This window comes from Tarenaya hassleriana, unplaced genomic scaffold (assembly GCF_000463585.1).
Source record: "Tarenaya hassleriana unplaced genomic scaffold, ASM46358v1 Cleome18, whole genome shotgun sequence".
NCBI classification, from domain to species: Eukaryota; Viridiplantae; Streptophyta; class Magnoliopsida; order Brassicales; family Cleomaceae; genus Tarenaya; species Tarenaya hassleriana.
Window position 1 is genome coordinate 1,249,663 of NW_010965216.1, and position 27,974 is coordinate 1,277,636.

The 27,974-nt window shown below is 38.5% G+C and overlaps 7 protein-coding genes and 2 pseudogenes across 7 annotated transcripts; 8 read left to right on the top strand and 1 right to left on the bottom strand.

The window, feature by feature from the left end:
• LOC104810595 overlaps window positions 1-1,181 on the top strand; it is a 3,512-nt pseudogene extending 2,331 nt beyond the window's left edge.
• Window positions 1,136-1,934, top strand: LOC109116559 (cytochrome P450 72A15-like). Its single transcript, XM_019202210.1, has 3 exons — window positions 1,136-1,223; window positions 1,340-1,554; window positions 1,683-1,934. The coding sequence occupies exons 1-3, from the start codon at window positions 1,136-1,138 to the stop codon at window positions 1,932-1,934; spliced, it is 555 nt and encodes a 184-aa protein (XP_019057755.1).
• Window positions 1,837-4,118, top strand: LOC104810414 (cytochrome P450 72A14-like). The gene is made up of 3 exons (XM_019202239.1): window positions 1,837-2,390; window positions 2,720-2,932; window positions 3,779-4,118. Exons 1-3 carry the CDS (start codon window positions 2,007-2,009, stop codon window positions 3,992-3,994), a joined length of 813 nt encoding a protein of 270 aa, XP_019057784.1. The 5' UTR covers window positions 1,837-2,006; the 3' UTR covers window positions 3,995-4,118.
• A 688-nt stretch (window positions 4,119-4,806) lies between these two features.
• Window positions 4,807-8,028, top strand: LOC104810415 (cytochrome P450 72A13-like). Its single transcript, XM_010536710.2, has 6 exons — window positions 4,807-5,191; window positions 5,463-5,680; window positions 5,771-6,018; window positions 6,309-6,669; window positions 6,749-7,146; window positions 7,272-8,028. Exons 1-6 carry the CDS (start codon window positions 4,912-4,914, stop codon window positions 7,297-7,299), a joined length of 1,533 nt encoding a protein of 510 aa, XP_010535012.1. The 5' UTR covers window positions 4,807-4,911; the 3' UTR covers window positions 7,300-8,028.
• A 2,789-nt stretch (window positions 8,029-10,817) lies between these two features.
• On the top strand, window positions 10,818-13,179 carry LOC104810416 (cytochrome P450 72A13-like). The gene is made up of 5 exons (XM_010536711.2): window positions 10,818-11,199; window positions 11,471-11,688; window positions 11,776-12,023; window positions 12,178-12,538; window positions 12,618-13,179. Exons 1-5 carry the CDS (start codon window positions 10,920-10,922, stop codon window positions 13,041-13,043), a joined length of 1,533 nt encoding a protein of 510 aa, XP_010535013.1. The 5' UTR covers window positions 10,818-10,919; the 3' UTR covers window positions 13,044-13,179.
• Window positions 13,180-16,104: 2,925 nt separating this feature from the next.
• LOC104810418 (cytochrome P450 72A13-like) lies at window positions 16,105-19,011 on the top strand. Its single transcript, XM_010536712.1, has 5 exons — window positions 16,105-16,414; window positions 16,658-16,875; window positions 16,966-17,213; window positions 17,448-17,820; window positions 18,490-19,011. The coding sequence occupies exons 1-5, from the start codon at window positions 16,138-16,140 to the stop codon at window positions 18,913-18,915; spliced, it is 1,542 nt and encodes a 513-aa protein (XP_010535014.1). The 5' UTR covers window positions 16,105-16,137; the 3' UTR covers window positions 18,916-19,011.
• Window positions 19,012-19,795: 784 nt separating this feature from the next.
• LOC104810420 lies at window positions 19,796-22,016 on the top strand (annotated as a pseudogene).
• LOC104810419 (solanesyl diphosphate synthase 2, chloroplastic-like) lies at window positions 21,991-24,322 on the bottom strand. The gene is made up of 6 exons (XM_010536713.2): window positions 23,802-24,322; window positions 23,533-23,651; window positions 23,257-23,384; window positions 23,069-23,172; window positions 22,869-22,996; window positions 21,991-22,753 (listed from the first exon to the last, which is right to left on the bottom strand). The coding sequence occupies exons 1-6, from the start codon at window positions 23,965-23,967 to the stop codon at window positions 22,205-22,207; spliced, it is 1,194 nt and encodes a 397-aa protein (XP_010535015.1). The 5' UTR covers window positions 23,968-24,322; the 3' UTR covers window positions 21,991-22,204.
• Window positions 24,323-24,758: 436 nt separating this feature from the next.
• On the top strand, window positions 24,759-26,844 carry LOC104810421 (fatty-acid-binding protein 3, chloroplastic). Its single transcript, XM_010536714.1, has 5 exons — window positions 24,759-25,127; window positions 25,666-25,764; window positions 25,943-26,098; window positions 26,203-26,417; window positions 26,509-26,844. Exons 1-5 carry the CDS (start codon window positions 24,902-24,904, stop codon window positions 26,656-26,658), a joined length of 846 nt encoding a protein of 281 aa, XP_010535016.1. The 5' UTR covers window positions 24,759-24,901; the 3' UTR covers window positions 26,659-26,844.
• The last annotated feature ends 1,130 nt before the right edge of the window (window positions 26,845-27,974 follow it).

Consider the following 27,974-nt stretch of genomic DNA (forward strand, 5'->3'; position numbering starts at 1 on the left):
GCTCTTCCGGCTAAATATGGCGTGTGGGTTGCCAGATCTTCCTTCCGAAGGCAACTGAACGTAACTTCCTGTTCCAAACCAATGAAATCTCAAGAAAAAAGTTTCTAGGTTTTAGGTTGACCCACAATTTGATCTGAGAATTTATGGGGAAACCTGTTCATTTTCATAATATTGTTGGTTCATTTCTTGGAACACGCCCCCTTGTATTTGTCTGTCGTTCTTGATTTGGGAAACAACTCCCAGAAACAGATTCAAGAAAAGAAGAGTTGGCGTAATAACCAGCTTTTCACAGAACAAAACCAATGAAACAGCTAGCATATGAACATCGTTGTCTTGTAGCCAATTACATCATTGGTACCGGAGCTTGATTTCGATTTTTTCTGACGAAAATGTGTAACTTTTACGACCCTTCTCAGATTTCTCCTCGAGTTGTTCGGATTAGTCGAAAAGTTATGATTTTTCGTCGAGTTGTTCATTGTGAACACGTTCTCTGATCTTTTTTTCTGCAATCAGGATTAGGGTTCTTGTTCTAGACAGGACAAAAGCATTCTGGTTCTGATGAAGTTTTGGGGTCTGCTTAAATACGATATTGAAAGTACCCTTTTGGCAATTTCCATTCGTTGAAGTCAAAACATGCGTTTTCACGTTAAAACGATTCCTTTCGGGTCCCTTTCAGAATTCGCTTTCTCTCGGGTCACAGCACCATTGTTTATTTGGATTATAAAAAAGGGTAGCTGCATAAACAAAGACAACGTATTTGGTTAACCAAAACATGTGGAATGATTCTTTTGGCTTCTGATGCATTTTGATTTAGATTCCGAAATTTGTCAGTAGACAGTGACAATGAAAGTGTTTCATGAGATGATTTCACGGCTATAAGAACATAAGAGTATTGTAACTTGTCTGCAGTTTTATATCAGAGGAAGGTCAACTGCTTGTTTCAGACATGGAAGTATCTGCCTACATTTTTGTAGCTTCTGTCTTCTTGACAGGTCTTTTGACATTGGCATGGAGAATACTGAACTGGGTTTGGCTGAAACCGAAGAAACTCGAGAAGCTTCTAATGGAGCAAGGTATTAACGGCACTACTTACACGCCTTTTGTCGGAGATACCGGAAAGAGTTTCCGTATGTCCATGGAGGCAAGAACAAAACCTATCAGTCTTACCGATGATGTCTCGGTACGCGTCTTGCCCTTTCTCCACCAGGCGATGAAGAACTACGGTATGCAATTCACTTAACCCTTACCAGATCATGTCGAATATCTTCGATGTGTTTATGGAAACGATGACAGTTTCTAGTTAATGTGGCTGAAGAATTCTTCTGCCTTTTAACTGCAGGAAAGCTTTCTTACTCGTGGGCGGGTACTACACCGAGGCTTATGATCATGAATCCTGAGCACGTAAAGGAAATTTTCAACAGAGTTTACGATTTTCCGAAACCAGAGGTGAATCCTTTAGTGAAATTGTCTACCGGTGTTGCGAGATATAACGGGGAGAAATGGGCGAAACATCGGAGGATCATCAACCCTGCATTTTACGTCGAGAAACTCAAGGTTCTGAACTGAATCTTTGCGATATATGTCATGGAAGATATTGATCTATTGCAATGCCTTTATAACTGAAGTTGGACACGATTTTTTACGAGCTGATTGGATGTTTTTATTCAATTTTTTTTTTCAAGAACATGGTACCAGCCTTCTATCAGAGCTGTTCCGAGATGATAAACGGGGTGGAGGAGTTGGTATCGGAGGACGGATCTCCGCATGAGGTAGACGTTTGGCCATGGCTTCAAAATCTGGCATCTGATGTAATATCTCGGACCGCCTTCAGCAGCAGTTATAATGAAGGAAGAGCTGTTTTCGAGCTTCTAAAGGAACAAGCTAAGCTATCTCAGCTGATCTTGCAGACGCTTTATATACCGGGATTAAGGTAGAAGCTTCATCATTGGATTAGGATCCAAGAAAACAGAAATTTTGTGTTGTGGACATGTTTATGTTCTGTCGGAATGTCTCTCTGCAGGTTTATGCCCACAAAAACAAACAAGAGAATACAAGAAATCGACTCTGAAATCTCGGATATTCTAAAGGATATCATAAGAAAAAGGGAGAAGGATATCGAGAATGGCGAGGGCCTGGGTGACGATTTGTTAGGATTGCTTCTGGAATCGAACTCTCGGCCAGATCAAGAACACTGGATGAATATTCAAGAAGTGATCGAGGAGTGTAAGCTGTTTTACTTTGCAGGGCAGGAGACTACTGCGGTACTTTTGGTTTGGACGATGGTTTTGTTGGGTCAGCACCAAGAATGGCAGGAACGTGCGAGAGAGGAAGTTCTACGAGTTTTCGATCGAGAAAAACCCGACTTTGATCAGCTGAATCATCTCAAAGTCGTGAGTATAATATCCCATTTTCCGGCCACATTATGTATTTGACTGTTAGGGGGCGGGGATCTGAGATTTTCGATACCCTACCTTGCACTCTCGTCTCCCTCGAGTTTCTCGAGCAGAGGTACTCGGTCTCGGCCTGGGGACATTTGGGTACCCGCACCGTGCATTCGAGTACTCGGCGATACCCGGTCAGCGAGGAGGCGAGGAGCGGGCGAAATAATGAGAGGGGTGCTCGCCCCTTACAGATCAAACGTGCTTATCAATCTGACATGTTCATCAGTTTTAAAAAATTTGCAAACGGTGTAAACATGGGAGCTGTATTTTTGTTACAGGTAACTATGGTACTGTACGAGGTTCTTAGGTTGTACCCGCCTCTTGTCGCATTCAACAGAGCCAATAACAAAGAAACGAAGGTAGGAGACATTACTATTCCGTCAGGCACTGTCATTACCTTGCCGGTCATACTGATCCACCGCGACACCGACCTCTGGGGCCCCGACGCAGCCGAGTTCAGGCCAGATAGATTCGCCGAGGGAGTTTCCAAGGTATTACTAAAGTATATACTCATGTAAAATATCGTCGTGTTACTTATCATTTATAATACGAACCTTAGGGGCGGGCACAAACCCGAATTTTGAGTATCCAACCGACCTATAAGTCGGGTATTGAAATTTCACGGTATTTGTCTAACAAATGGGACGTGAAAATGAGCTCAATTCGCGAGTTGAGCCACTATTTTAAAAGTTCGTTTGAAAATGAATCTAACGAGCCAACTTGTAAACTCTGCCGAACTAGTTTGACAAGCCACGAGTTAGCTTGCAATTGAAGTATTTTTTGTATATAATTTCTCTATTTATAATGCAGACATTATTAATTATATTATAACTAATTTACCCTAAATTCTATCTAGTTTCATTCGAAAGAAAGAATGATTGAAACCTATATTGAATTTAATGTTTAACTTTCATATTAAAATATTATTTTTATCTATTATTTTCTTAATAAAAACTATTATATTTATCTACGATTAGGTCTAGAACCGAATGACGTGAGTCGAAATAGAATTTTTCTAAATGAGTGTGATGAGTTGAGTTAAAAACGAGTCAGTTCGTTTCGATCCAAGCTAAGTCGAGCCACAACCCTACCATTGACAGGATCAATATGGTCCGTCTCTGGCAAGATCCCGGTCTTTAGGTTCGAGTCCGGGTTTTGGCCAAAGATTTACCGTATCCCGAGTCAGAGGCGAAGATTTACAGGTTCGACCTGTAAGTCCGAGGGAAAGCTCGGTAACCGACCCATGTTCACCCCGTGTATATATATATATATATATAACATATAACATATAATAGAATCCTGATGTGATATGATATTGGCGTGTGTATACTACAAAGGCTACGAGGAACCAAGCAGCATCGTTCATGCCGTTCGGGTCGGGACCGAGGATTTGCATTGGCCAAAACTTTGCGTTGACGGAAGCCAGGATGGCCATGGCCATGTTCTTGCAGAGGTTCTCGTTCGAGCTTTCGCCTTCTTACGCCCATTCCCCCCACATCGCAATCACCCTTCACCCCCAGTTTGGCGCCCAGTTAAAACTACGCAGACTCTGACAAAAAATCCCAACACGTACGGAATCGTTTGTTAATCTTATGATCCCATTTGTATGTAATAATAATGCATTTATCATTTATTATTAGAAAAATTTTATATATACAACGACAGTATTGAATTCAACTGTATTACCGACATTTAAATATTATATATACATATATATATATATATATATTATTTGAGATTTAATTATAATTTTCTAAAAAATGTATTTGAAATCTCTTATTTAAATAAGCAATTTTATGTTGAATAATTTCTTTTATCTAGATATTTAATAGAATTTTGTAGATATAAATAATAATACATATAAAATATTATCGATTTCCACGTTCTAATTTAAAGTATATATATATATACACACACATGAATAATATTCTTTCATTAAACTAAAATTTATTTGTCTATACATATTTTTTATATTAAAAAAATAACAAAAAGCAAAATTATTTAGCAAACTTTATCCATAATTGTGTACGTACGTTATTGAAGATAAATAATAAAAATAATTGTACGTATTTGTCGTAGAATATCATATAAATATTAAATTGTCAAAACAAATTCAGATAAATATATAAATTTTAATTTTTTTTTTACGTGATATGTCGAGATATGACATGTCCCCGAGACTTTGCCACAACCACAATTCTGCAACTAAGAGAAATCTATTTTGACTACTCTTTCGCATTTTCGTACCATTTTTTTTTTGAAATATATAAGAAGATTGAAAAACAAAATGCAGAAAGCACAAGTTTTTTTATTTTAAAATTAAGATTGAAATCCATATAAATATCTCGTTTCCTCTATATTTTTCAGATAAATGTTGGAAAAGCAGTATAGTTTTCCACACTTCCATTTCAAGATCACGCCTATCCTCTCTCTCTCTCTCTCTCTCTCTCTCTCTCTCAGATAGAAGAAAATGGAGATTTCTTTCTCATCAATGGCAGCTTTGGTGGCTTTAGCCATGGTGTTGATGGCGTGGATATGGAGATTTGTGAAGTGGGTTTGGCTTAAACCTAAGTTTCTGGAGAATCGCCTGAAAAGACAAGGCCTGTCCGGAACTCCCTACACTCCATTTGTTGGCGATATGAGAAGGAACTCCAGTATGTTGTCGGAAGCAAGGTCCAAACCCATCAATCTGACGGACGACATCACTCCACGTGTCCTCCCACTCCCCCTCACTATGCTCAAGACTCACGGTACGTTTGTTAGTTTCTGCCCGTTGAGCTGAATCCTAAAAAGTTGGTTCCTTTGAAGAAGTCGTCGAGATTCGGAGAACAAAAGTTTGAATCTTTGTGATTTAGACATGGTCATCTTTCGTGGGTCTCGTTTAGTTTCGAGCTGAATTGCATAATCTGACAGAACAGAGCGGTCTGATGTGTTTTAGTGTTTAATCTGCATCGGTTTTGTCAGTTTCAGTGTTTGTTTTCGGTGTTGAGAACTTAGATGTATGTGTATTGCGTGAAACAGGGAAGAGTTTCTTCACTTGGTTGGGGCCTATACCAGTGATTACACTTACAAATCCTGAACAGATCAAAGAAGTGTTTAACAAAATTTACGATTACGAGAAGCCGCATACGTTCCCTTTGGTCAGATTGATAGCAAGTGGACTAGTGAATTACGATGGAGACAAATGGGCGAAACACCGCAGGATCATCAATCCCGCTTTCCATCTCGAGAAGATCAAGGTTTCCTATCAGCTGTTTGTCTGAATCGAGACAGAGTTCGTGTTTTCGATCTCTTGATAAACCCCAATTCGTGTCTGAATATGTTTGCAGAACATGGTCCCTGCATTCTACCAGAGTTGCAGTGAGATAGTTCAAGAATGGGAGAGACTAGCTGCAGATAAAGGGTCATCGTGCGAGGTGGATATTTGGCCATGGCTCGTGAATCTGACTGCGGATGTGATCTCACGGACGGCCTTTGGAAGCAACTATAGAGAAGGACAGATGATTTTCAAACTCCAAGCGGAACTAGCTCAGCTCCTGACACAAGCCTTTCGGAAAGCTTATATCCCTGGATATCGGTAAACACTGTCTTGTCTGAATAAAGAAAAAGAAAAACCTGTTCATCAAGTCCTTTAGTGATAATGATCATCACGGTGTAGACAAACTGAACTAGTGATCCAGTAAATCGTATAAACCCGTGTTCGTATTGGACAGACCCTCAAAGAGTCATGTTTATTATGGTATGGCACCGCTGCTAATCTTGGGAATAATTTGTTTAGCCGTATACGTAGAGTGTGACAGTTAATTTAGTTGAAATGCGGAATGAGAAACCGAACTGCAGTGCCTTACTCTCCTCTCTTCGGCATAGGTATTTCCCGACAAAGAGCAATAGAAGGATGAAAGAAATTGACAGAGAAATACGAGCTACACTAAGCGGGATCATTGGCAAACGAGTGGAAGCGAGGGAAGCACCGAACGATGATTTGTTGGGTATACTTCTCGAATCAAATTCCGGGCAATCTAAAGGAAATGGGATGAGCATTGAAGAAGTGATGCAGGAGTGCAAACTGTTCTATTTCGCCGGACAAGAAACAACTTCAGTACTATTAGTTTGGACGATGATTTTGTTAAGCCAACACCAAGACTGGCAGGCTCGGGCGAGAGAGGAAGTGATGCAAGTTCTCGGTGACCGGAAACCCGATATCGATAGCCTCAACCAGCTCAAAGTTGTAAGTAGTGTTGGAACTTTCTTCCTTCTTTTCCGTTTAGAAAACCGTGTTTACGTTGTGTTGCTAAATGATTCTACAGGTAACGATGATATTATACGAGGTTCTAAGGCTATACCCTCCAGCGACGCAACTGAGCCGAGCTGTCCACAAGGAGACGAAACTCGGAGACCTGACTCTTCCTGGAGGCGTTCACGTCGCTCTACCGATTCTGCTTATCCAGCGTGATGTTGAGCTATGGGGAAGCGATGCGGGAGAGTTCAAACCCGAGAGGTTCAAAGACGGGATCTCAAAGGCGACGAAGAACCAGGTTTCGTTCCTCCCCTTTGGGTGGGGACCGAGGATTTGCATCGGCCAGAACTTTGCCTTGCTTGAGTCCAAGACGGCTTTGGCTTTGATCCTACGGAGATTCTCTTTCGAGCTCTCTCCTTCGTATGTTCACGCTCCGTACACAGTCTTTACACTTCATCCTCAGTTTGGAGCTCTATCAGCACCTAACGTCTATGGCGCTCCCTGTATTCATACGACTCTGCTTTTGCATCTCATCTCCCGTTTTCTGGGTCTTTTTCATCTCTCTGAAGAAACTTGCTCTCTGCAAGTTGTTAAGCTCATCTCGTTCTTCGGAAGCTATAAGAATGGTTTTGTTTCTAAGTGTAGAATGCAGAAACGTAGCTTTAGTTCGTGACTCTGAAGAGGCACACATACAAAAAGTTATGGACTTTTGGGATTCATCTCATCTATCTCGAAGCGCTGTTACATTCCTTCCCTTGTTGCAGAAATGTCTGAAGGCATTGTAGTCTTCCTTAACCGTTGAGTGGTGCTGAGTATATGCGAGATTTGTGAAATAGGATTTGGGTTAAACCTTGGATTCTTGGGAGTTACCTAAAAAGACAATGCCTTGTCGGAACTCATTACCCTCCTCTTGTCGGCGATGTGAGAAGGATTTTCAGCATGTTGACGGAAACAAGATCCAAACCCATCAATCTGACGGACGTAATCTCTCCACGTCCTATGTTTAAGACGCGGTATGTACTATGTTAATTCGTCGCCGTGGCCGCGGGTGAATCCTAAAAAGTCGATTCTTTCAAAGAAGTCTTCCTTTTTTTTGCTAGTGTTGTTGTCGAATAAGACTCTCGATCTCTCTCCATGAGCACTGTCGCCTGGTTCTCTTCTGGGTTTCCAGAGAATCGGCAAATGAGGAGTTCTGGCTTTGTTCTTCCCAAGCCGGTCTTGCTCTTCTTTGGTTCGATTTCCTTTTTTTTGTATGATTCGGTCTCTCTTCAGTTGGGTACTGAGTGACCTTGTGTTTCTGTGTGTAGTGGGTCTTTGTCAGAATTTGTGAAGACGCAATTGGGCATCCAATCTCGATGCTTTGGGGGTTTCGTCTTTGAGACTTTTGTGTTCGTGATTCAAAATTCCGAGCTCTGACTCCAGGATTCGTTTAGAGACCGGGTGGATAGATTTGAATAGTTCATTCTCGCTTGAGTCGAATCAAACTAGGACATAAATCCAACTTGGGTTTAGGATAAAGGTTGAAATTCTTGGGGCATTTTACTCTAACGACTCAATTCACTCGCACCAATTTCAAACTGGTACCAATTTCAGAGTTATACCACCGAAAACATAACCTATTATTTTTTTAAAGACTGTATTATCTTTAATAAATTCACATAATTTGTTCGTTCGAAAACAACTTTGTTACAATTGCAATTGATTCTGAACAAAATGACAAAAATTTCATCTGTCAACGGCTTTTTTGATACTTTCATCTCCATATGATCATAACTAATTCTTATTTTAGTTATATATTAATTATATATTAGTCGTAATAAAATCGCAAAAAAATGAAAAAAAAAAAGATATTTCGGACTTTTTCAACCGAAAAATAGCGTAAAAGTTTTTAAATTTTTTTTTGTTTTTTTCGATAGTGTACCAGCGAAATTCGTGCGACCCAAGTGGGTCATTTGAGTAAAATGTCCAAATTCTTGGCTTTGGTTAGTACCAAATCAATGTTAACCGTCATTGACGTTCATGGTGTTAGGATTCTCTTATTTGGGTTTATGAAAGATCAATTCTTTCTGAAAAATCGTCTGGCTGTGGTCATGAAGATGGGTTCAACGCGTTTTCTTGGGTCAAAGACAATGTCCAGTGTTTCCTTCCCAAGACCCGGACCCGATACAACAGTACAGATCACGGCAGCTCATTCACGGGCCGGCGCAAGGGATATATGACCCGAAATCCGATCTGAGGCTTTGGCCCTTTTAAGGCCGATATCGGTTTCCACCGTCTAAAATCCGCTCCTTTCGCTATCAAAGGTATGACTTGGAGTCTCTTTGCCATTACTACTAAGATAAGATGCCTTGACACATTCCGGTATAGGTTACGTGTTTCCATATTTATTTATTTAAAATCTTAATAAAAAAATACAAATATTTATATAACATGGAGAATTATAAAAAATCTGAATAAAAATTATTTTAAGATGTAATATTTTAATGGATAATATATTTAAAATTATAACATTTTAGTTTCAAATAATTATTTTAACTGAGAACTAGTAAGGGTAGGACACAAATATCCGAAAATCTGGTGATACTCATTTCGCAGAAAGCCGATTTTAGGATACTCGTACTTATTGAAATCCAAATCCAAATCCAAATCCAAATCCGAATTTATCAATATTCGCGAATGTGAATCCAAATATGGATAATAGAATTTTTAAAATCGAATATCCGCAGATAACCGACTAGTTTGGTTATAAATAATTATATATTATATTTATATAATATTTTTATAAAATATAATTATTTTAGGTTAAATAATTTTATATTTTTTAATATTATCTAAAAAAACTAAATTTATTATTATTTATCTCTTATTATCTCTCTTAATCTCGTATTTTTATCATAATTCATATACTTTCATAAATATATCTTCATTTTTGAAAATTTTATATATAAATATTATTGTTTTTTTCTTAAATAAATGTGGATCCGGATACCGGCGAATATCCGAACATTACTGTGGATACTTGTAATCCCAAATGCCGCATACAAATTTTATAATTAAATATCTAAGACTTTCGGATTCAAATCCAAATACTCTGATTTTTCCGACCTGTGTCCACCCAACTAGTCTTCAAAATTTAATATGTATATATATACATGAATATATATATGTTTGGATAAATATATATATATATATATATATATATATATATATGTATATGTATATATATTATTTTTATTTCTATTTATTTTAGTAATCTGATGTGAATGCTAATATGACGCGTGATTAGGTAATCGTTTTTGTTAAGTTAGATTTTTCCATTTACAATTTTAATGGCGTTTCATCGTAAGGCCAAATTTGCTAATTTTTTAAAGTACGTGTATTTATATATCAATCAATATAAGTATATAGTTTATTTTGTAATTAAAAAATATAGGTATTAAATGTAAAGTAAGAATTTTTGGTGGATTTCCCCAAAAAAAAATAAAGATGGTATTGCCCACATAACAAGTGCAAGATCTTTGAAAAATAAATAAGAAATAAACTTAAACATGTATGATTTTACAAAGGAACCGGATATAATTTCAAGCCTTTTAATCACTTTTCAGAAAAAGGTTATTTCAGTTTTTTTACCGGATAAATAGACAACAACATTTTGGCTTTACCTTTAACATAATCTTCACGTAAAAAAATTTATTTTAACATAACATAGAAAGAACGTTGACAATATTTTTTATGAAAATATATAAAACACATTATTGTTGAAATGAAGAAATAAATATGGATTTGGAAATATTATAATTGATTTGAAAATATTTTAAATGTTAGATATGATTGATATCAATTAGAAATATAAATCAAATAATATCATTTTTTGTCAAAATTGTAAAGTTCAGTCGTTTTTTTTTTTGGGATTTTTCTTGAAAGTCTACGTGATGTCGAGAAATGGCATGTACCCAAGACTTTGCCTCAACCACAATTCTGAAACTAAGAGAATTCTATTTTGACTACTCTTTTGCATTTTCGTACCATTTTTTTCCAAAGATATAAGAAAAATGAAAAAAAAATGCAGAAAGCAAATAAATTTATTATTTTAAAATTAAGATTGATATCCATATAAATCTCTCGATTCCTCTACATTTCAGATAAATGTTGGAAAGTAGTGTAATTTTCCAGACCTCCATTACAAGAAACACTCGCTTATCCTCTCTCTCTCTCCCTATCTCTCTCTGTGAGAGAAGAAAATGGAGATTTCTTTCTCATCAATGGCAGCTTTGGTGGCTTTAGCCGTGGTGTCGATGACGTGGATATGGCGATTTGTGAAGTGGGTTTGGCTTAAACCTAAGTTTCTGGAGAATTGCCTGAAAAGACAAGGCCTGTCCGGAACCACCTACACTCCTCTTGTCGGCGACGTGAGAAGGAACTCCAGTATGTTGACGGAGGCAAGGTCCAAACCCATCAATCTGACGGACGACATCACTCCACGCGTCCTCCCACTCCCCCTCACTATGCTTAAGACCCACGGTATGTTCGTTCATTCGTGCCCATTGGGCTGAATCCTATAAAGTTGGTTCCTTTGACGAGCTCGGCTAGATTCAGAGAACAAAAGTTTGAATCTTTGTGATCTAGAAAGGGCCATCTTTCGTGGGTCTCTTTTAGTTTCGAGCTGAATCGCATAACCTGACAGAACAAAGCGATCTGATGTGTTTTCGGGTTTAATCTGCATCGGTTTCGTCAGTTTCAGTGTTTGTTTTCGGTGTTGAGAACTTGGATGTATGTGTATTGCGTGAAACAGGGAAGAGTTTCTTCACGTGGCTGGGGCCTATACCGGTGATTACACTGACAAATCCTGAACAGATCAAAGAAGTGTTTAACAAAGTTTACGATTACGAGAAGCCGCATATATTCCCTTTGGTCAGATTGATAGCAACTGGACTCGTGAATTACGATGGAGACAAATGGGCGAAACACCGCAGGATCATCAATCCCGCTTTCCACCTCGAGAAGATCAAGGTTCCTATCGGTTGTTTGTCTGATTTGAGACATTCTTCGTGTTTTCGGTCTCTTGATAAACCCAGTTCGTGTCTGAATATGTTGCAGAACATGATCCCTGCATTCTACCAGAGTTGCAGTGAGATAATCGACGAATGGGAGAGACTAGTCGCAGAAAAAGGGTCATCGCGTGGGGTGGATGTTTGGCCGTGGCTCGTGAATCTGACTGCAGACGTGATCTCTCGGACCGCCTTTGGAAGCAGCTATAGAGAAGGGCAGATGATTTTCAAACTCCAAGGGGAAATAGCTCAGCTCCTGTCACAAGCCTTTCAGAAAGCTTATATCCCCGGACATAGGTAAACACCTGTCTTGTCTGCTGAAAGAAAAGAGAAACCTGTTCACCGAGTCCTTTAGCGGTATTGATCATCTTGGTGTAAGTTTTAAAAGCAGGGTTAGAGAATATATTGATCGGAAGTAGACAATCTTAATGATCTCCTCTCTTGGGCGTAGGTATTTCCCGACAAAGAGCAATAGAAGGATGAAAGAAATTGACAGAGAAATACGAGCTATACTAAGCGGGATCATCGGCAAACGAGTGGGAGCGGGGGAAGCACCGAACGATGATTTGCTGGGTATACTTCTCGAATCAAATTCCGTGCAATCTAAAGGGAAGGGAATGAGCATTGAAGAAGTGATGCAGGAGTGCAAACTGTTCTATTTCGCCGGACAAGAAACCACTTCAGTACTATTAGTCTGGACGATGATTTTGCTAAGCCAACACCAAGACTGGCAGGCTCGGGCGAGAGAGGAAGTGATCCAAGTTCTCGGTGACCGGAAACCCGATATCGATAGCCTCAACCAGCTCAAAGTTGTAAGTAATGTCGGAACTTTCTTCCTTCTTTTCCGTTTAGAAAACCGTGTTTACGTTGTGTTGCTAAATGTTTCTACAGGTAACGATGATATTATACGAGGTTCTAAGGCTATACCCTCCGGTGACGCAAGTGAGCCGAGCGGTCCACAAGGAGATGAAACTTGGAGACCTGACTCTTCCAGGAGGCGTTCACGTCGATCTACCGATTATGCTTGTCCAGCGTGATGTCGAGCTATGGGGAAGCGATGCGGGAGAGTTCAAACCCGAGAGGTTCAAAGACGGGATCTCAAAGGCGACGAAGAACCAGGTTTCGTTCTTCCCGTTCGGGTGGGGACCGAGGATTTGCATCGGCCAGAACTTCGCCATGCTTGAGTCCAAGATGGCTTTGGCTTTGATTCTACAGAGATTCTCTCTCGAGCTCTCCCCTTCATACGTCCACGCTCCGTACACAGTCTTTACGCTTCATCCTCAGTTTGGAGCTCATCTCGTTCTTCGCAAGCTATGAGAGAATGGGTTTTTTTTCTAAGTATAGAATGCAGAAACATAGCTTTGGTAAGGGAATATATAATGGAATGGTTCCCCTTTTTATGCAATGCTGATATAATCTCATCGAAAATGAAAATTATAAATAAAATTTTCAATTTTCACCTGTTTCCTCTCTTCATTTAACACACGCACGTAGCCACGTATACAAATTGGAGGCATCAGCGATTGCGTTGGCGACTGCGTTTGCGATTGCTGTAGGGACCGTAGCGATAAGGATATAGAGAACTCACTGATTTGGTCAAGATTTTGCTGCGACTAAGCTTGAAGAGTTAGGTTTTTTAGACTGATTTTTCTATTATTAATAAAGAGAAAAAATAATCTCCCCAAACATTGTAAAAAAAGATAATAATTACATGCTGAACATTTTAAACAAAGAAGCAACGAATGAGAAGAAGAGACGTGACCCCTTTAACCACAAAAAAAAAAAAAAAAGATACGTGACCGGTTGAAATAATCAAAACGAATCGATTAAAATTTAATAACCGTTTGGTTATAAATTCTCAAAATCCGAAATAACCGAACTTGAATCAAACTGAATATTTGTTTGATTATAATTCAGTTTTAAGTAGACAAAACCAAACTGAACTGAACCGAATAAAATTAATTAACAGTTTGGTTATAAATTTTCATAATTAGAAATAACCGAATACGAATTAAATGTAATAGATTAACCCGAAATATATATGTATATATATGTATACATGTATACATACGTATATGTATATATTGTATTGTAAATTTTATTATTATTATTATTATTATTTTAATTAGTTTTATTATTTTATGAATTTTAAAATTTTTATTTGTAATGACATAGCATCATAATCATATATGTGCATGACTTAAGTTCCGTCACATCAGTTTTACCGTCATTTGTTATAAACATTGTCACCATTGTTACGAAACCATGACATATTGACTAATAATTTGATAGTACGGTAATATATAGATTAACTATAATTATTGTGTTTATTCGATTAAAAAAACATATAAGATTTAATCGTTAATTTGAAAAAATACAGAGTTTTTACGACGATTCTGTTATAACGGATTACTAAATAGATAGATAAATGGATAAAAATAGAAAAAACTTACCAATAATTAGGAGTGTCAAAAAGAGTTTAACTTAGGAGTTGACTCGCGATTGATTTGTCACGAAATCGAGCTGAACTAGCATTTTTAAGACTCATTTGCAAAAGAAATAAAGAATCAACTTGCCACAAGTTGTGGTTCGTCGAAGTAGTTAGTCAGGTTTGCGAACTCGTTCGTGAACTAAGATATTTTTTTGAAAAATGTTATATATATTTTATATTTTATAGAAAATAATATTTAATTTAATTTTTTATTGTTTATATATAATTTATTTTATATACTTAGTTGTGATATTCTAATATTTAAATTTTATATTAAAATATCATTTTATTTTATATTTTTATAGTACAAATAAAAAAATTATTATATTTGTTTTTTACTCGCGAGTCGGTTCAACTAGTTTTGGAAAATTACGAGACGAATTGAGTCAAATTTTTTTTTTTTAATTAATTCGTTTGAAAACGAATTTGATGAACTGAGCTCAAGATGAGATGACTTGTCAAGAATCGAACAGCGAGGCGAATTGGTTCTGTTGACATCCTTACCATTAAATGTTAAACTATGTTTATAAAAACAGTAACAATATCTTTCAAGATTTGATTATTCTATCAATTTTTCGTGACTACAATACATTCTGTTTGTAGACATGATATTTACACTTAAAATTTGCCAATAAAAAAATGCTTATCTTACTATAACTTTTTGCAAAAACAAATATCACTTTTTAATTAATCAATGAAAAGAAACCAATTCTCACATGTTTGTATATGTCTTTTTGTTTAAAGTTAATATAAACTTTTATTTTAATTTAATCTATATTTTCATTATACACATACATCTCTTTTGAGTTAGATATTAAGTAAAAATATATCTTTTTTTATTTAAATGTAAATAATACAACTATTAAACTTATTCAATTTTCGATTTGTTACATAAATTTTCATTCAATTAAAAGAATTAATTCAACAAATCATTAGTATATTAACTAATCTATATTATAGTATCTGATTCATACACCATTAATATATGTGCACTTAATGATTAATCATAGTGAATTAAATAAAAATCATTAGTATATTAACTAATCTATATTGAGTATATGATTTGATTCATCCACCATTAATATAATTAAACCTAATGATTACCTAATGAGATAGTAAGAGACAACACGACGATGTCATTAGGGACAGAAACAACAGTGGCATTGTAGTCAAAAAGGATTTTGGACATGTTCTCATTCTCATTAGTGTAGTATAAAGGGAAAGAATGCCACGTGGATTTCTCCTCCGACATTTTATGGACCATGAAAACGTTGAAGCTATTTGTTTCAATTTATTTTATTAAACTATCTTATCATAAATATATCACATTAAAAAAAATAAAATTATATATTTACACGTATAATTGTATAATTATACACGTATAATTATCCTAAATGTATAATTGTATATTTACACGTATGTTTCGAATTTTGAATGATAAATTAATAAAATATATCTAAAATTTAAAACATATTTATAATATACAACTCTCGACCCATCCTAATAAATCTATACAAATGTAGAAACTGTTATATTTATTATTTAACAATTTCAAACCTAATTTAAAAATATTTATATTTATAACTTTAATTATTATTATTATCATCATTATCAATATATATTAAATTGAGTCATAAATATAGAAATTAATAACTATTAATTATTTAGAAGTGTGGATAGTGGGATTTTATTTCTTTTTTGGAAAAGTGAAAGTTTGTATGGATTGTTTTAAATGTTTTTTTGAAAAGTCAAAGGATCTTTTGTTGTAAGATTGATAACCATATCAATCTCTTGATTCTCTATGTTTCTGGTTTCTTTCCTTGTTCGTCTGTTTAAATACATGCAGGAAAGGTAATATAGTTTTCCACATCTCCATCATCACAAGAACTCTGCCTTATTCTCTCTCTGAGATAGAAGAAAATGGAGATTTCCTTCTCATCAATGGCGGCTTTGGCGGCTTCAGCCGTTGCGTTACTGTGGTTATGGAGATTTGTGAAGTGGGTTTGGCTTAAACCTAAGATTCTGGAGAGCTACCTCAGAAGACAAGGCCTTGTCGGAACTCACTACACTCCTCTTGTCGGCGATGTGATAAGGAACTACAGCATGCTGTCGGAAACAATATCCAAACCCATGAATCTGACGGACGACATCTCTCCACGTGTCCTCCCTCTCGCCAAAAATATGCTTAGGACTCACGGTACGTTCGTTCGTTCGTGCCCATTGGGCTGAATCCTTAAAATGTCGATTCCTTTGAAAAGAACTCGGCGAGTTTCAGAGATCGAAAGTTTGAATCTTTGTGAATTAGGCATGGTCATCTTTCGTGGGTCTCTTTTAGATTCCACTTTCCAGGTTGAATTGCGTAATCTGACAGAAAAAAGCGATCTGATGTGTATTGTTTTTGGAGTTGAGAACTTAACTTTACGTGTATTGATGAACATAGGGAGGATATTCTTCACGTGGCTGGGACCTGTACCAGTGATTACACTGGCAAATCCTGAACAGATCAAAGAAGTGTTTGACAAAGTTTACGATTACGAGAAGCCGCATGCATTCCCTTTGCTCAAATTGCTGACAAACGGACTCGTGTATTACGATGGAGACAAATGGGCGAAACACCGCAGGATCATCAATCCCGCTTTCCGCCTCGAGAAGATCAAGGTTTCCTATCAGTTTGTTTGTCTGAATCGAGACAGAGTTCGTGTTTTCGATCTCTTGATAAAACCCAGTTCGTGTTTGAATATGCTGCAGAACATGGTCCCTGCATTCTACCACTGTTGCAGTGAGGTAGTTCAAGAATGGGAGAGACTAGTTGCCGATAAAGGGTCATCATGCGAGGTGGACGTTTGGCCGTGGCTCGTGAATATGACAGCGGACGCGATCTCACGGACCGCCTTTGGAAGCAGCTATCGAGAAGGACAGATGATTTTCAAACTCCAAGCCGAACTAGCTCAGCTCATTGCGCAAACCTTTCAGAAAGCTTACTTCCCTGGATACAGGTAATAAACACTGTTTTGTCTGAAAAAAAGAAGAAGAAAAAGAACCCTTTTCACCGAATCCTTTGGCTATATCGATCATCATGGTGTTAAGGTTAGAAACAGAGTTAGAGAATGTATCGATCGGTACATTCGATCTTAATCAGCGATCCAGTAAAACCCGTAGTATTTTCCATTCCAACGGAGAAAAACCGAACTGCAGTGCAATGCCTTAACCTCCTCCTCTCTTTGGCGTAGTTATTTTCCGACCAAGAGTAATAGAAGAATGAAAGAGATAGACAGAGAAGTACGAGTTTTACTAGGCGGGATCATCGACAAACGAGGGAAGGCGAGGGAAGAAGGCGTGGAAGCACCGAGCGATGACTTGTTGGGAGTACTTCTCGAATCGAATTACGAGCAATCCAAGGGGAACGGAATGAGCATCGAAGAAGTGATGCGCGAGTGCAAGCTGTTCTATTTCGCCGGGCAAGAAACCACGGCGGTGCTGTTAGTCTGGACAATGATACTGTTAAGCCAGCATCAAGACTGGCAGGCTCGGGCCAGAGAGGAAGTGATGCGCGTTCTCGGTGACCGGAAACCCGATGCCGACAGCCTCAACCAACTCAAAGTTGTAAGTCATATCAAAATTTTACGTTCCCCATTTAAATAATGGCCCCGATTTAATCCGTCTAAGGTTTTATGCGCCGAACACGTCTCAAAAGCTAACTTGTTGAATGCATCCACCAATATTAGAATGACTATTTCGGGTTTCGGTTTGGGTTCGATTTAATTATTTCGGTTTTAAAAAATTATAACCATTTTGTTTTTATATCGAATTCAGTTCGGTTTCGGTTTTTATTGATATAAACATTCATTTTTCAATCGAATTTTCGGTTATTTCAGTTGGTTTCGGTTTTTCAGTCTAAAAAAGCACAACCATTGATTTTTTACATCAGATTCGGTTTGGTTTACTTTCGATTTTTATCGATAAAAACATGCATTTTTCAAACAAACTGAGTTTTTATATCGAATTCGGTTCGGTTATGCTTATATATTATTCTATGTTCGGATATTCAGTAATTAACCAAACCGATCAAACTTCCAAGTTTTTCGGTCTAAAAAACAGTCATTGAGTTTTTATATCGAATTCGGTGTGGTTATGGTTATATATTACTCTCTGTTCGGATATTCGGATATTCAGTAATTAACCAAACCGATCAAACTCTAATCAATCCCATATTTGGTCACGTTCACCTTTGACTATGTCGGAAGATAACATTGTTGCTAAACGATACTACAGGTAACGATGATATTGTACGAGGTTCTAAGGCTGTACCCTCCGGTGCCTGAGCTGAGCCGAGCGGTCAATAAGGAGACGAAATTCGGAGACCTGACCCTTCCGGGAGGCGTTCACGTTGCTCTATCCATTCTGCTCGTCCAGCGTGACGCCGAGCTGTGGGGAAGAGACGCGGGAGAGTTCAAACCCGAGAGGTTCAAAGACGGCATCTCAAAGGCGACGAAGAACCGGCTTTTGTTCTTCCCCTTCGGGTGGGGACCGAGGATTTGCATCGGCCAGAACTTCTCCATGCTTGAAGCCAAGATGGCCATGGCTATGATTCTGCGCAGATTCTCTTTCGAGCTCTCCCCTTCGTATGTTCACGCTCCGTACAACGTCTTTTCCATTCATCCTCAGTTTGGAGCGAATCTCGTTCTTCGTAAGTTATGAGATTGGTTTCGCTTCGTAAGTGTGGAAACTATAGCTTTAGTGAGGGAATGTATAATAAATATTTTATAATAATTATAATAAGAATGGACATTTTTTTTCATTGGTTTAGTCTAAAGTGTATTTAGGGTTTGAGGTGGGTATTTAGGATTTAAGAAAATTCTATAAAATATCCAAATTTATCTAAATGCCAAATAAATATTTTAATTTTGTTAAATAAATAGCTCAATTCGATCGATTGTCAAATAAATATCAAATCGATGACGGCATTGATATCGATTTGGTACAAACGGACCAAATTAAATATTTGTTTGGCAATTTGGAAATTGAGGTATTTATATAGTATATTTAAAAATATTTTGGTATTCTTATGGAAAATTCTCTTTGGGTTTTTTGTAAGTTTGGATATAATTGTATATTTAATTCAGATATATTTAATTTTATATAACCAAATCGGACAGAATCAAATAAAAATAACTATACCAATAATTTTATATCACATTGGTCTTTGACAATTTTATATCACATTGGTCTTTGACGCTTTAGTTGATTGTTTTTTTAGGACAAAGTTACGAGTATTTTTGGAAAGCTAACCACCAACATTCATTGTCTTAATTAAAAAGAAATGGAAAGTTTACTACTTTTGTATGTAATCGTTCTTCTTGAGAAATTTGCATTTTTTTACAAAATAATATCTGCATTTGGATATATATATATATATATATATATATAATTAGATATTGGACTTCCGTTATAAGATCATACTTTTCTAATCGTGCTAATTAATGGTTGGTACTGGTAATTGCAATAAATTTTGGACCAACAAATAGTCACAGACATACATACACACAAGACCATATATCACCCTCTTCCATCTCAAAACACTCTGTTACGTTTCTTCCCTTCTTGCAATAAATGGAGATATCAGCGGCTGCGATTTCGATTGCGACTGCGGTTGCGATCGCGGCAATAGCGATTTGGATGTGGAGAGTTCTGAACTGGGTCTGGTTTATACCTAAGAGGCTTGAAGCTTATCTGAAAAGACAAGGTATCTCTGGAACTCCTTACACGATCCTTGTCGGGGATCTCGTAAGGGAATTCTGTATGGCGAAAAAAGCTTCTTCGAAACCCGTCAATCTAACCGACGATTTCACGCCACGTGTCGCTCCTTTGCTCGTCGAGACCGTGAAGAATCACGGTACATTTCCATCTTGACACGTGACAAAAAATCTGGTTTCAAGAATCAGAATCTACCACTTGTGAATTTCATCAAGATTGGAACACCTCGTGCAACTCTGTTACTGCGGTTGGTGCAGGGAAGATATCGTTCATGCGGGTTGGACCGACGCCGACAGTGATCGTAACGAAACCAGAGCAGATCAAAGAAGTGTTAACCAGAGCTCGTGATTTCCCGAAGCCGCCCTCGAACCCTTTCTTCAAGCTGTTGGTGGAAGGAGTCGCAAATTACGAAGGAGAGAAATGGTTTAAGCACAGAAAGATCCTTAACCCTGTTTTTCACGTCGAAAAGCTCAAGGTCGGTTACAGAATCTAATCACGAAACCAAACACTAAATACTAAAACCTAAACTTTAATGTTCTTTGTTTTCAGAACAAAGTTCCTGCGTTCTATGAGAGCTGCAACGAGATGTATAAGCACATGGGAGAGGCTGGTTTCCGAGAAGAGATCATCGGGCGAGGTGGATGTGTGGCCGTTTCTCTCGAGTATGGCAGCTGACGCTATTTCCCGTACCGAGTTCAGTAGTAACTACGAGGAAGGTAAAAGGATCTTCGAGCTCCAAGAAGAGCAAGGCTAGCGAGTACTTCAAGGCCTTCGGATGGGTTTCATCCCGGGATGGAGGTAAGTAGTGTAACGGTTCATACTCTTAGCGAATCATCATACAATCATCCCAGACTTCATCGATGTTTCCCCTTTTGGTGAAAGGTTTGTGCCGACGAAGAACAACAGGAGAAGGAAAGAGATAGACCGAGAAGTGAAGAGTAGAATCAGAGATATCGTCGAGAAAAGAAAGAGGGCGATGATGGAAGATGGAGAGGTTACGAAGAACGGCGCATTGGGAATACTGTTGGAATCGAATTCAACGAAAGACGGGATGAGTATTGAAGATGTTATCGAAGAATGCCGGATGATTTACTTAGGCGGGCAAGAAAGCACTTCTGTCTTGCTCGTTTGGACAATGGTTCTGTTAAGTCAGCACCAAGAATGGCAGGCTCGAGCCAGAGAAGAAGTCCTGCAAGTCTTCGGACAGGACAAGCCAGATTTCGACGGCCTCTCCCGCCTTAAAATAGTAAGCGAAATCTCGTATTCTGCTTTCGTGTGAACATGGTTTTGTACCTAAACAAACACTAGGGGCGGACTCAGTTGGATACCCAATGTTTTTAGCCTACCCGAACTCGGTTTTGTCCCCTTGGATTTACAAGAAAAGCATATGATCTTGAACTTGAAACTTTTTTTCAGGCAAGCATGACCTTGAACGAGGTTTTGAGGCTATACCCACCAGGGGTTCATCTAGACAGAGCCGTGGACAAAGAGACAAGACTTGGAGACATAACTCTCCCGGCCGGTGTCCGAATATCCATTCCTATGCTCTTGGTCCATCACGATCCCGACATTTGGGGCGATGACGTTCTCGAATTCAGACCCGAGAGATTCAAAGACGGGATTTCGAACGCGACGAAGAAGAACCAAGCATCGTTCATACCGTTCAGATGGGGACCAAGATTCTGTCCAGGACAGAACATTACTCTGACTGAAGCCAAGATGGCTCTGACATTGATTCTGCAGAAGTTCTCTTTCGAGCTGTCGCCTTCGTACACTCACTCGCCTTGTAGGGTTTTCACGGTTCAACCTCAGTTAGGTGCCCGGTTGATCTTCCGTAAGATCTGAGGCTATAGGAACTGTACGGTTTTATGATCCGTACACGAAGTAGAATTCGAGTAAAAAAAAAGGCGTGGTTTCTTGCGGTGCAAGTAACAAGTTACAGTGTTATAAGGTGATAAAAGATGTATCTTTTCAGGTTCAAATCAAATGGGATCGAAGCATATAGAAAAACAAAATCAATATAAAAACTGGGTTTTTCTTGTTTACAGATGAAACAATCTGTATTTGAAAATATCAATACACATAAATACACCTATAAATACAGAGCAGAAACCATCCATTGTTCTGAAGCAAAAGTTTGAACTTTAAAGCTTTTCACTGAGACCCTTTTGGGGAAAAGATCCAACCTTTGAATTTTACTCAGAGATGAAAACCGAAACCAAAAAATCGGAAACTAATCAATTCTTTCGAGATTAAACATCACAATCTCCTCAAGGGCCAACCTGTATGCAGTCTGAGGAAGAGAATGAAGGTTTTGGATGGCAAGAACAGCTTTCTCTGCAGCCAAGTCGTGAGCTTTCTCGATTCCACCAGATTTCCTGACCATTTCAATGGCGTTGTCCAGTGAACCTTCTTCACAGAACTCTGATTCAATCATTTGCCTTAGCTTCGGCTCTTCCTCGAGAGCAAAAATCACGGGTGCGGTTATGTTGCCTTTCGCAAGATCGCTACCGGCCGGTTTTCCCAGCTGTTTGGAGGATTGAGTGAAATCCAGTATGTCATCGACGATCTGGAAGGAAAGACCGAGGTTTTTACCGAACTGGAACATCTGTTCTACGATATTCTGATCAGCCCAGCTGAAGATTGAGGCTCCTTTTGTGCTGGCAGCGACTAAGGAGGCCGTCTTGTAGTAGCTCTTGAGTAAGTACTCTTCAAGCTCGAGGTCACAGTCGAAAGATCTAGTCGCTTGCTTTATCTCCCCGCTAGCGAAATCCTTGATAACCTGCCGACATTTAGGAGACAGAATCTTTCAACAATGTTGCAGTCACATCGAAGAAAAAGGTTTCTATCGGTTTTCAACGAAGGAAGAACAGATCGAAGAGGGCAAGGGATTTTACCTGGCTAATGAGTTTAATGACTTCGAAATTCTCGAGATTTGCAAGGTGCCAGCAAGAGTGAGCAAACAGGAAATCGCCTGCCAGGACAGCCACCCGTGTACCATAGAGTTGGTGCACAGTTTCCTTGCCTGAATACGACACGATAAGACGGGAAATCATGAAGAAAACAAATTCAACAAGGGCATGGAATGGAAACCGACCTCGTCTCATATCACTTTCGTCCAAAACATCGTCATGAATCAAACTAGCAGTATGGATCATTTCTATGATCTCAGCCAAACGCTGGTGTTTCTGGGTGAGTTCCCTGAAAACAAAGGACGAGATCAGTTCTCGCATTCATAGCTTCTGAACTTGAAAAAATCGAACCAAACAGACGTAATATATTTACTCCAGCCCGGATAATTCTGCGGTGGCTCGGGCAACCATGAAAACAAGAGCCGGTCTTATTCTCTTGCCACCTGCCCCGAAAATCTGCTCGGCCGCTGACATCAAAACCGGGTTTTCTGCACTGACAATCTGTTTGCAATCCTTGTCAGATTCAGACATAAACCCACAAAGGCATTCTCTAGATAGCCCTTACATCTACATAAGAAGGCAACTACATAAATGCAAGAACACTTTGAACCGAACCAAGAGCAAAAGCATTCACAATATATACACTCACATCAAGAAGATTCTGGTTCAGATTCCTCAAGTCATTGGCCACAACCTCAAACGAATTCGACAAAGAAATCGGCTTCTTTCCTTCTTTCTTCATATTCAGTACACCACTTTGATCAAATCCTACAAAATCCCACGATTTAGCACTCACATATGTGTGGAAATGGATTTACTTCAACCAAGAACAACACCAGAACATGCCATTGGAACTTCAAACGAGAACATATAATAAAAAAGGTTTGTATAATCCGAAATAGAAACTAGGAACTCTACCGGCGGTGACCCTCTCTGGGGAGAACGAACAGTAGCTACTACGACCATCTTTTCTAAAGCAAATCAGGTTCAGACCACCCGAGCTTCTTCTACTTCCACCACTGAGATACGAAAACGCCTTCGAACTTCCGACGAAATCGAGGTTGTGGCAAGTCAACGACGTCATGTTTTGGGGATGCCAGCGAAAACCCACCAAGGAGACGAATGGAGGATCAGATAAATCGGAAACCCATTTGAGAAATCCCCTTTGTTCTCGCTCAAGAAGAGAGGAAACGGAGGAGGAGGAGGTAGAAGAACAATAATGCCATTTGAAATCAGCAGAAGAGACAAAAGGGTTTTAATCGAGTAGTGGAATATTATAAAACTTGGCAAAACCGAAGAGAAAAGAAAAATACGAACCGAAAAGGAAAATGAATTGCAAAAACGGTATTCGGAAACAGATTTTGAGCCGACCTTTGACTGAGGGACCAGACCTGAGATTCTCTGTCTGGTCGTTAAAAATGGCTTCTTTTAGGGAAAACGATGAAAATGAACAAGAACGGGTAAAAAAGTTCCTTTTTTGAGAAAGGGATTTTGAGGAAAGTGACTACATTCGCAGTTCCTGAATTCATTCTATGCTCATTAATGGTGAATCTATACGTTTTTTTTTTTTTGCGGGTAGTGAAAATAATGCATGTTATTGATTAGTTAATGCTCTTTCCTTAAAATCATTTTGTTTATTTTGTTTTTTTTTTTTTACCAACGATGTGAATTGGTGTGTAGATTTCTAAGATACAGTGTTTTTTTTACAGTAGTACATCATAAATATTTTTAGGAATCAAAAGGTTTTTCAAGAATATGTGGGTAATGTGTATTATATAATAGATTTGATATTGTGTTATTATTTTCGGGCATACGTATATTATATATATATGTGCAATAATATATAAATTTCTGTCTAATCATCTGATTTGTAGTGACGTGGCTGATTTCACAGATCCCCGGCGTCATCTTGATTCTTCTTCTTAGGAAACAACGCTCCCATCTCTACGCAACACAAATCTAAAGTCTGCAACTTTTTCTTTGTGTTCTCGCCGGAAACTTTGGCCGGAGTTCTCGGCATGGACGTGATTTTCGCGACAGTTCCGACCGCGATGTGCGTCTCTCCGCCCATTTGTCGTCGGGGGTTTCGGTTTTGTGCGGAGCCCAGATACCATTTTCCGGGAAAATCTCCGGTTTTCTCGCTTCAGGCGTCGATTTCTTCTTTGGAGTGTAGTAATCAGTTATTCAGACAGCGACATTGTAGCCGAATTTCGAGTTTGTCCGTAAGATGCTCTGCTTCTTCAGGTAAAACTTCACTACTCTAGGAGCGACCAATGTGCTTTCTGATTCACAGTTGCATGAGAGTTGTCTCCATGGCTGAAATCTCTTGAATCCGAGCTGAACTAGGTACATGTTCTTGATAGCTGCAGGGCAAGGAACTTAGCAATGAAAATTTTGATTTTAGGGTTTGTAAGAGAACGGTTAGGGCAAATCCTTTCATAAAACATCGTCCTGTTTTGCTGTTCGTGTCTTTGATCGATCAGTTGCTTCTGAAATTGGAAAGACCAAGAAAATGGCTTTCATTGGAACATTGATAGCAAATTACACATCGCAACACTTCCATGGGGTTCTTAGTGAAAAATAACTCAGAGAGAAGTTTTGATGGGCATTATCACACAACTGAGACTAGGTTCTTGGACTTCGGCCTTCCGGGTTCATGTCAAGTTCATGCCTTTGAGAATATAGACACAGACATTATCAAGAAAACATTTTTTAGGTAGGAATGAAACGTATGAATCTCATGGAAACGGATTCGACTTAGTTTTCTGCCCGTTTGCGATAGGGAATGTTGATTACATGGAGGAACCGGCGACCAGCGTGAGGTTTCAGAGATCGGTGACATTACCGGGCTGTTCATCTCCATTGGCATTGCTTGGCACTGGTGAGTATGGAGCTTCTTACATAGTGTTGATTCTGTATGCAATCACTAAAAGAGGGGGAGGGTCTTATCTGTATCTTTGGAGGGGTTTTGTATAGAACCAACGATTATAAAATTCGCCCAATTTCACATCAGATGATTTTAGAGTATATACTAACAGAAAGAATGCGATAACTTTCAGGGTACAGGGAGAAAACCTTTGCCATCATCGGTGTCAAAGTCTATGCCGCAGGATTTTACGTGAACGAGTCTGTCCTAAGCGGGTTAAGTGCTTGGAAAGGGCGTTCCGCTTCTGAAATCCAAAAAGATTCATCCGTGTTTAATTCCATTTTTCAGGGTAACGAACCGAACTCTTCCCATGGCGGGTATTTCCTCCTTTTCGATATCTATTCTCCTTCTGGGGCTCATATAAATGTCTTTTTCTTGGCTCGGTTTATGCAGCTGCAGGAGAGAAATCGTTGCAGATCGTTCTTGTGAGAGACGTCGATGGTAAAACTTTCTGGGACGCTCTGGATGAAGCCATAACACCGAGGATTAAATCTCCCACGCCCGATGATAAATCCGCTCTTTCCGCATTCAGTAGCGTCTTCCAAGGAAGACCTCTCAAGAAAGGAACGCTGATATTCTTGACTTGGACCCAACCGTCTAAAATGCTCGTAAAGACCTCTCTTTTTGCATTGATTTTTGGCGCATACCGATCGGTCCTTCTTTCGTCTAATCGAAGCTTACATGTCTGGTTTCGACCAGGTTTCAGTCTCGGCAAATGGGTTGCCATCACATGTGGATGCCGAGATCGAGTCGGGAAATGTTGCATCCGCTCTGTTCGACGTGTTCTTCGGGGATGTTCCTGTTTCTCCTACCTTAAAGTCTTCAGTTTCCGACCAACTCTGCAAGTAGTAGGAAACCATATTGTCCGAAATATCTACAATTTTGTGTTTGTATTGGTACCTTCGAAATGGTTGAGAAAGCATGCACAAGACAACACTCTTGGGACTGACACGTGTCATCGGCTACCAAAATCTCGGGATATCCGATTCCGAATCCGTCTCGCGGGTTTTGAGAATCGGAACTTTGTGCCATTCAGATGCTCGAATTTCGGATATCCGCAAAATGTTATAAATATTCGGGTATCCGCGGGATTATCTATCGGCAAGAGCATGGGCGGATCCAGCTCTTTAGCAGTGGGGTCACAGGCCCCCACCCTTTTTTTAAAAACAAAATATTTTCTTTACAAAATTTATAAAATTTTACACAAATTATTATATGTCCCCATAAAATAATTAAAATTACTATTATGAAATTAACTTTGCCCCCAATCATAAATCTTTCTGAGTCCGAGCATATCCAAACTCGTTTTTTCTCACTGTCGAATCTAACGACGAGTATTCATGTGAACAAATTTTTTGTCGATTTAAATCCTGAATCTGAAAGTTAGATTTTCATTGTCGAATTCATAATAACGTCTGAATATTCAAAAATCGAATAAACGATTCGTGTATTGGGTTAGCTATCACATTTTTTGATATATTTGTACGGACATTTTTTCGATATATTTGTTCGGACAACATAACGGAGCAATTGCAAAAATACACTTAAATGATACATGGGACTTCAATGGATACCCTTCATAAAAAAAAGAAAAGAGATAACATCAAATATAACCTTATAAATGTAGTTTCCCTATAATACCCTTTATTAATTTATATAATATAATAAAATAAAAATATTTCTCTCTCCTCTCTCCACCTCTCTCTCTCCCGCTCTCTCTCTCCTTTCTTCCGTTTTTTCGCGCCTGTATCACGCTCTCTCTCTCTCTCTCTTCGAGCTCCTCCTCTACAGTGTGAAATTCTCACCAAATTTGTTGAGAAAAACAAGCGAAATCTCCAATAATCTCATCCAATAAGCATTGATCTCGTGTATAGGTAAGTTTTCTTCTTTAAATTCCGTTATATACTTTGGGCATTTAGGGTTTTTCTTTTTATGAAAGGGTTTTGTTGTTTTCATGTTTATATTCGACCCATATGGTATAAATAAGTAAAATGGAACATATATATCAATAGCATATCGTATTTTGTAGACTTAATTGAGTTGAATCAATATTATCATGATTCACATTAGTCAAACTGGTCACATTAGTTAAACTATATCAAACTGGTCAAACTCTTCGAAATAATCAGAATCGGCAAACTCGTCTAACCGGTCATATTGACGAA

Bases quoted from the DNA above. Each gene is read 5' to 3' on its own strand.
- LOC109116559 (XM_019202210.1), top strand. From the start codon at position 1,136: ATGGAGGCAAGAACAAAACCTATCAGTCTTACCGATGATGTCTCGGTA. The intron at 1,224-1,339 runs GTATGCAATTCA...TTTTAACTGCAG, and splicing joins CCAGGCGATGAAGAACTACG to GAAAGCTTTCTTACTCGTGG. The intron at 1,555-1,682 runs GTTCTGAACTGA...TTTTTTTTCAAG, and splicing joins TTTACGTCGAGAAACTCAAG to AACATGGTACCAGCCTTCTA.
- LOC104810414 (XM_019202239.1), top strand. From the start codon at position 2,007: ATGTCTCTCTGCAGGTTTATGCCCACAAAAACAAACAAGAGAATACAA. The intron at 2,391-2,719 runs GTGAGTATAATA...TTTTTGTTACAG, and splicing joins AGCTGAATCATCTCAAAGTC to GTAACTATGGTACTGTACGA. The intron at 2,933-3,778 runs GTATTACTAAAG...TATACTACAAAG, and splicing joins TCGCCGAGGGAGTTTCCAAG to GCTACGAGGAACCAAGCAGC.
- LOC104810415 (XM_010536710.2), top strand. From the start codon at position 4,912: ATGGAGATTTCTTTCTCATCAATGGCAGCTTTGGTGGCTTTAGCCATG. The intron at 6,019-6,308 runs GTAAACACTGTC...TCTTCGGCATAG, and splicing joins GCTTATATCCCTGGATATCG to GTATTTCCCGACAAAGAGCA. The intron at 7,147-7,271 runs AGCTCTATCAGC...TGCAAGTTGTTA, and splicing joins ACACTTCATCCTCAGTTTGG to AGCTCATCTCGTTCTTCGGA.
- LOC104810416 (XM_010536711.2), top strand. From the start codon at position 10,920: ATGGAGATTTCTTTCTCATCAATGGCAGCTTTGGTGGCTTTAGCCGTG. The intron at 11,689-11,775 runs GTTCCTATCGGT...AATATGTTGCAG, and splicing joins TCCACCTCGAGAAGATCAAG to AACATGATCCCTGCATTCTA. The intron at 12,024-12,177 runs GTAAACACCTGT...TCTTGGGCGTAG, and splicing joins GCTTATATCCCCGGACATAG to GTATTTCCCGACAAAGAGCA.
- LOC104810418 (XM_010536712.1), top strand. From the start codon at position 16,138: ATGGAGATTTCCTTCTCATCAATGGCGGCTTTGGCGGCTTCAGCCGTT. The intron at 16,415-16,657 runs GTACGTTCGTTC...TGATGAACATAG, and splicing joins AAATATGCTTAGGACTCACG to GGAGGATATTCTTCACGTGG. The intron at 17,214-17,447 runs GTAATAAACACT...TCTTTGGCGTAG, and splicing joins GCTTACTTCCCTGGATACAG to TTATTTTCCGACCAAGAGTA.
- LOC104810419 (XM_010536713.2), bottom strand. From the start codon at position 23,967: ATGACGTCGTTGACTTGCCACAACCTCGATTTCGTCGGAAGTTCGAAG. The intron at 23,652-23,801 runs GTAGAGTTCCTA...GGGATTTTGTAG, and splicing joins CCCAGAGAGGGTCACCGCCG to GATTTGATCAAAGTGGTGTA. The intron at 22,997-23,068 runs GTCGGTTTCCAT...TGTCGTATTCAG, and splicing joins CGAAAGTGATATGAGACGAG to GCAAGGAAACTGTGCACCAA.
- LOC104810421 (XM_010536714.1), top strand. From the start codon at position 24,902: ATGGACGTGATTTTCGCGACAGTTCCGACCGCGATGTGCGTCTCTCCG. The intron at 26,099-26,202 runs GTAACGAACCGA...CGGTTTATGCAG, and splicing joins GTTTAATTCCATTTTTCAGG to CTGCAGGAGAGAAATCGTTG. The intron at 26,418-26,508 runs GTAAAGACCTCT...GGTTTCGACCAG, and splicing joins CCCAACCGTCTAAAATGCTC to GTTTCAGTCTCGGCAAATGG.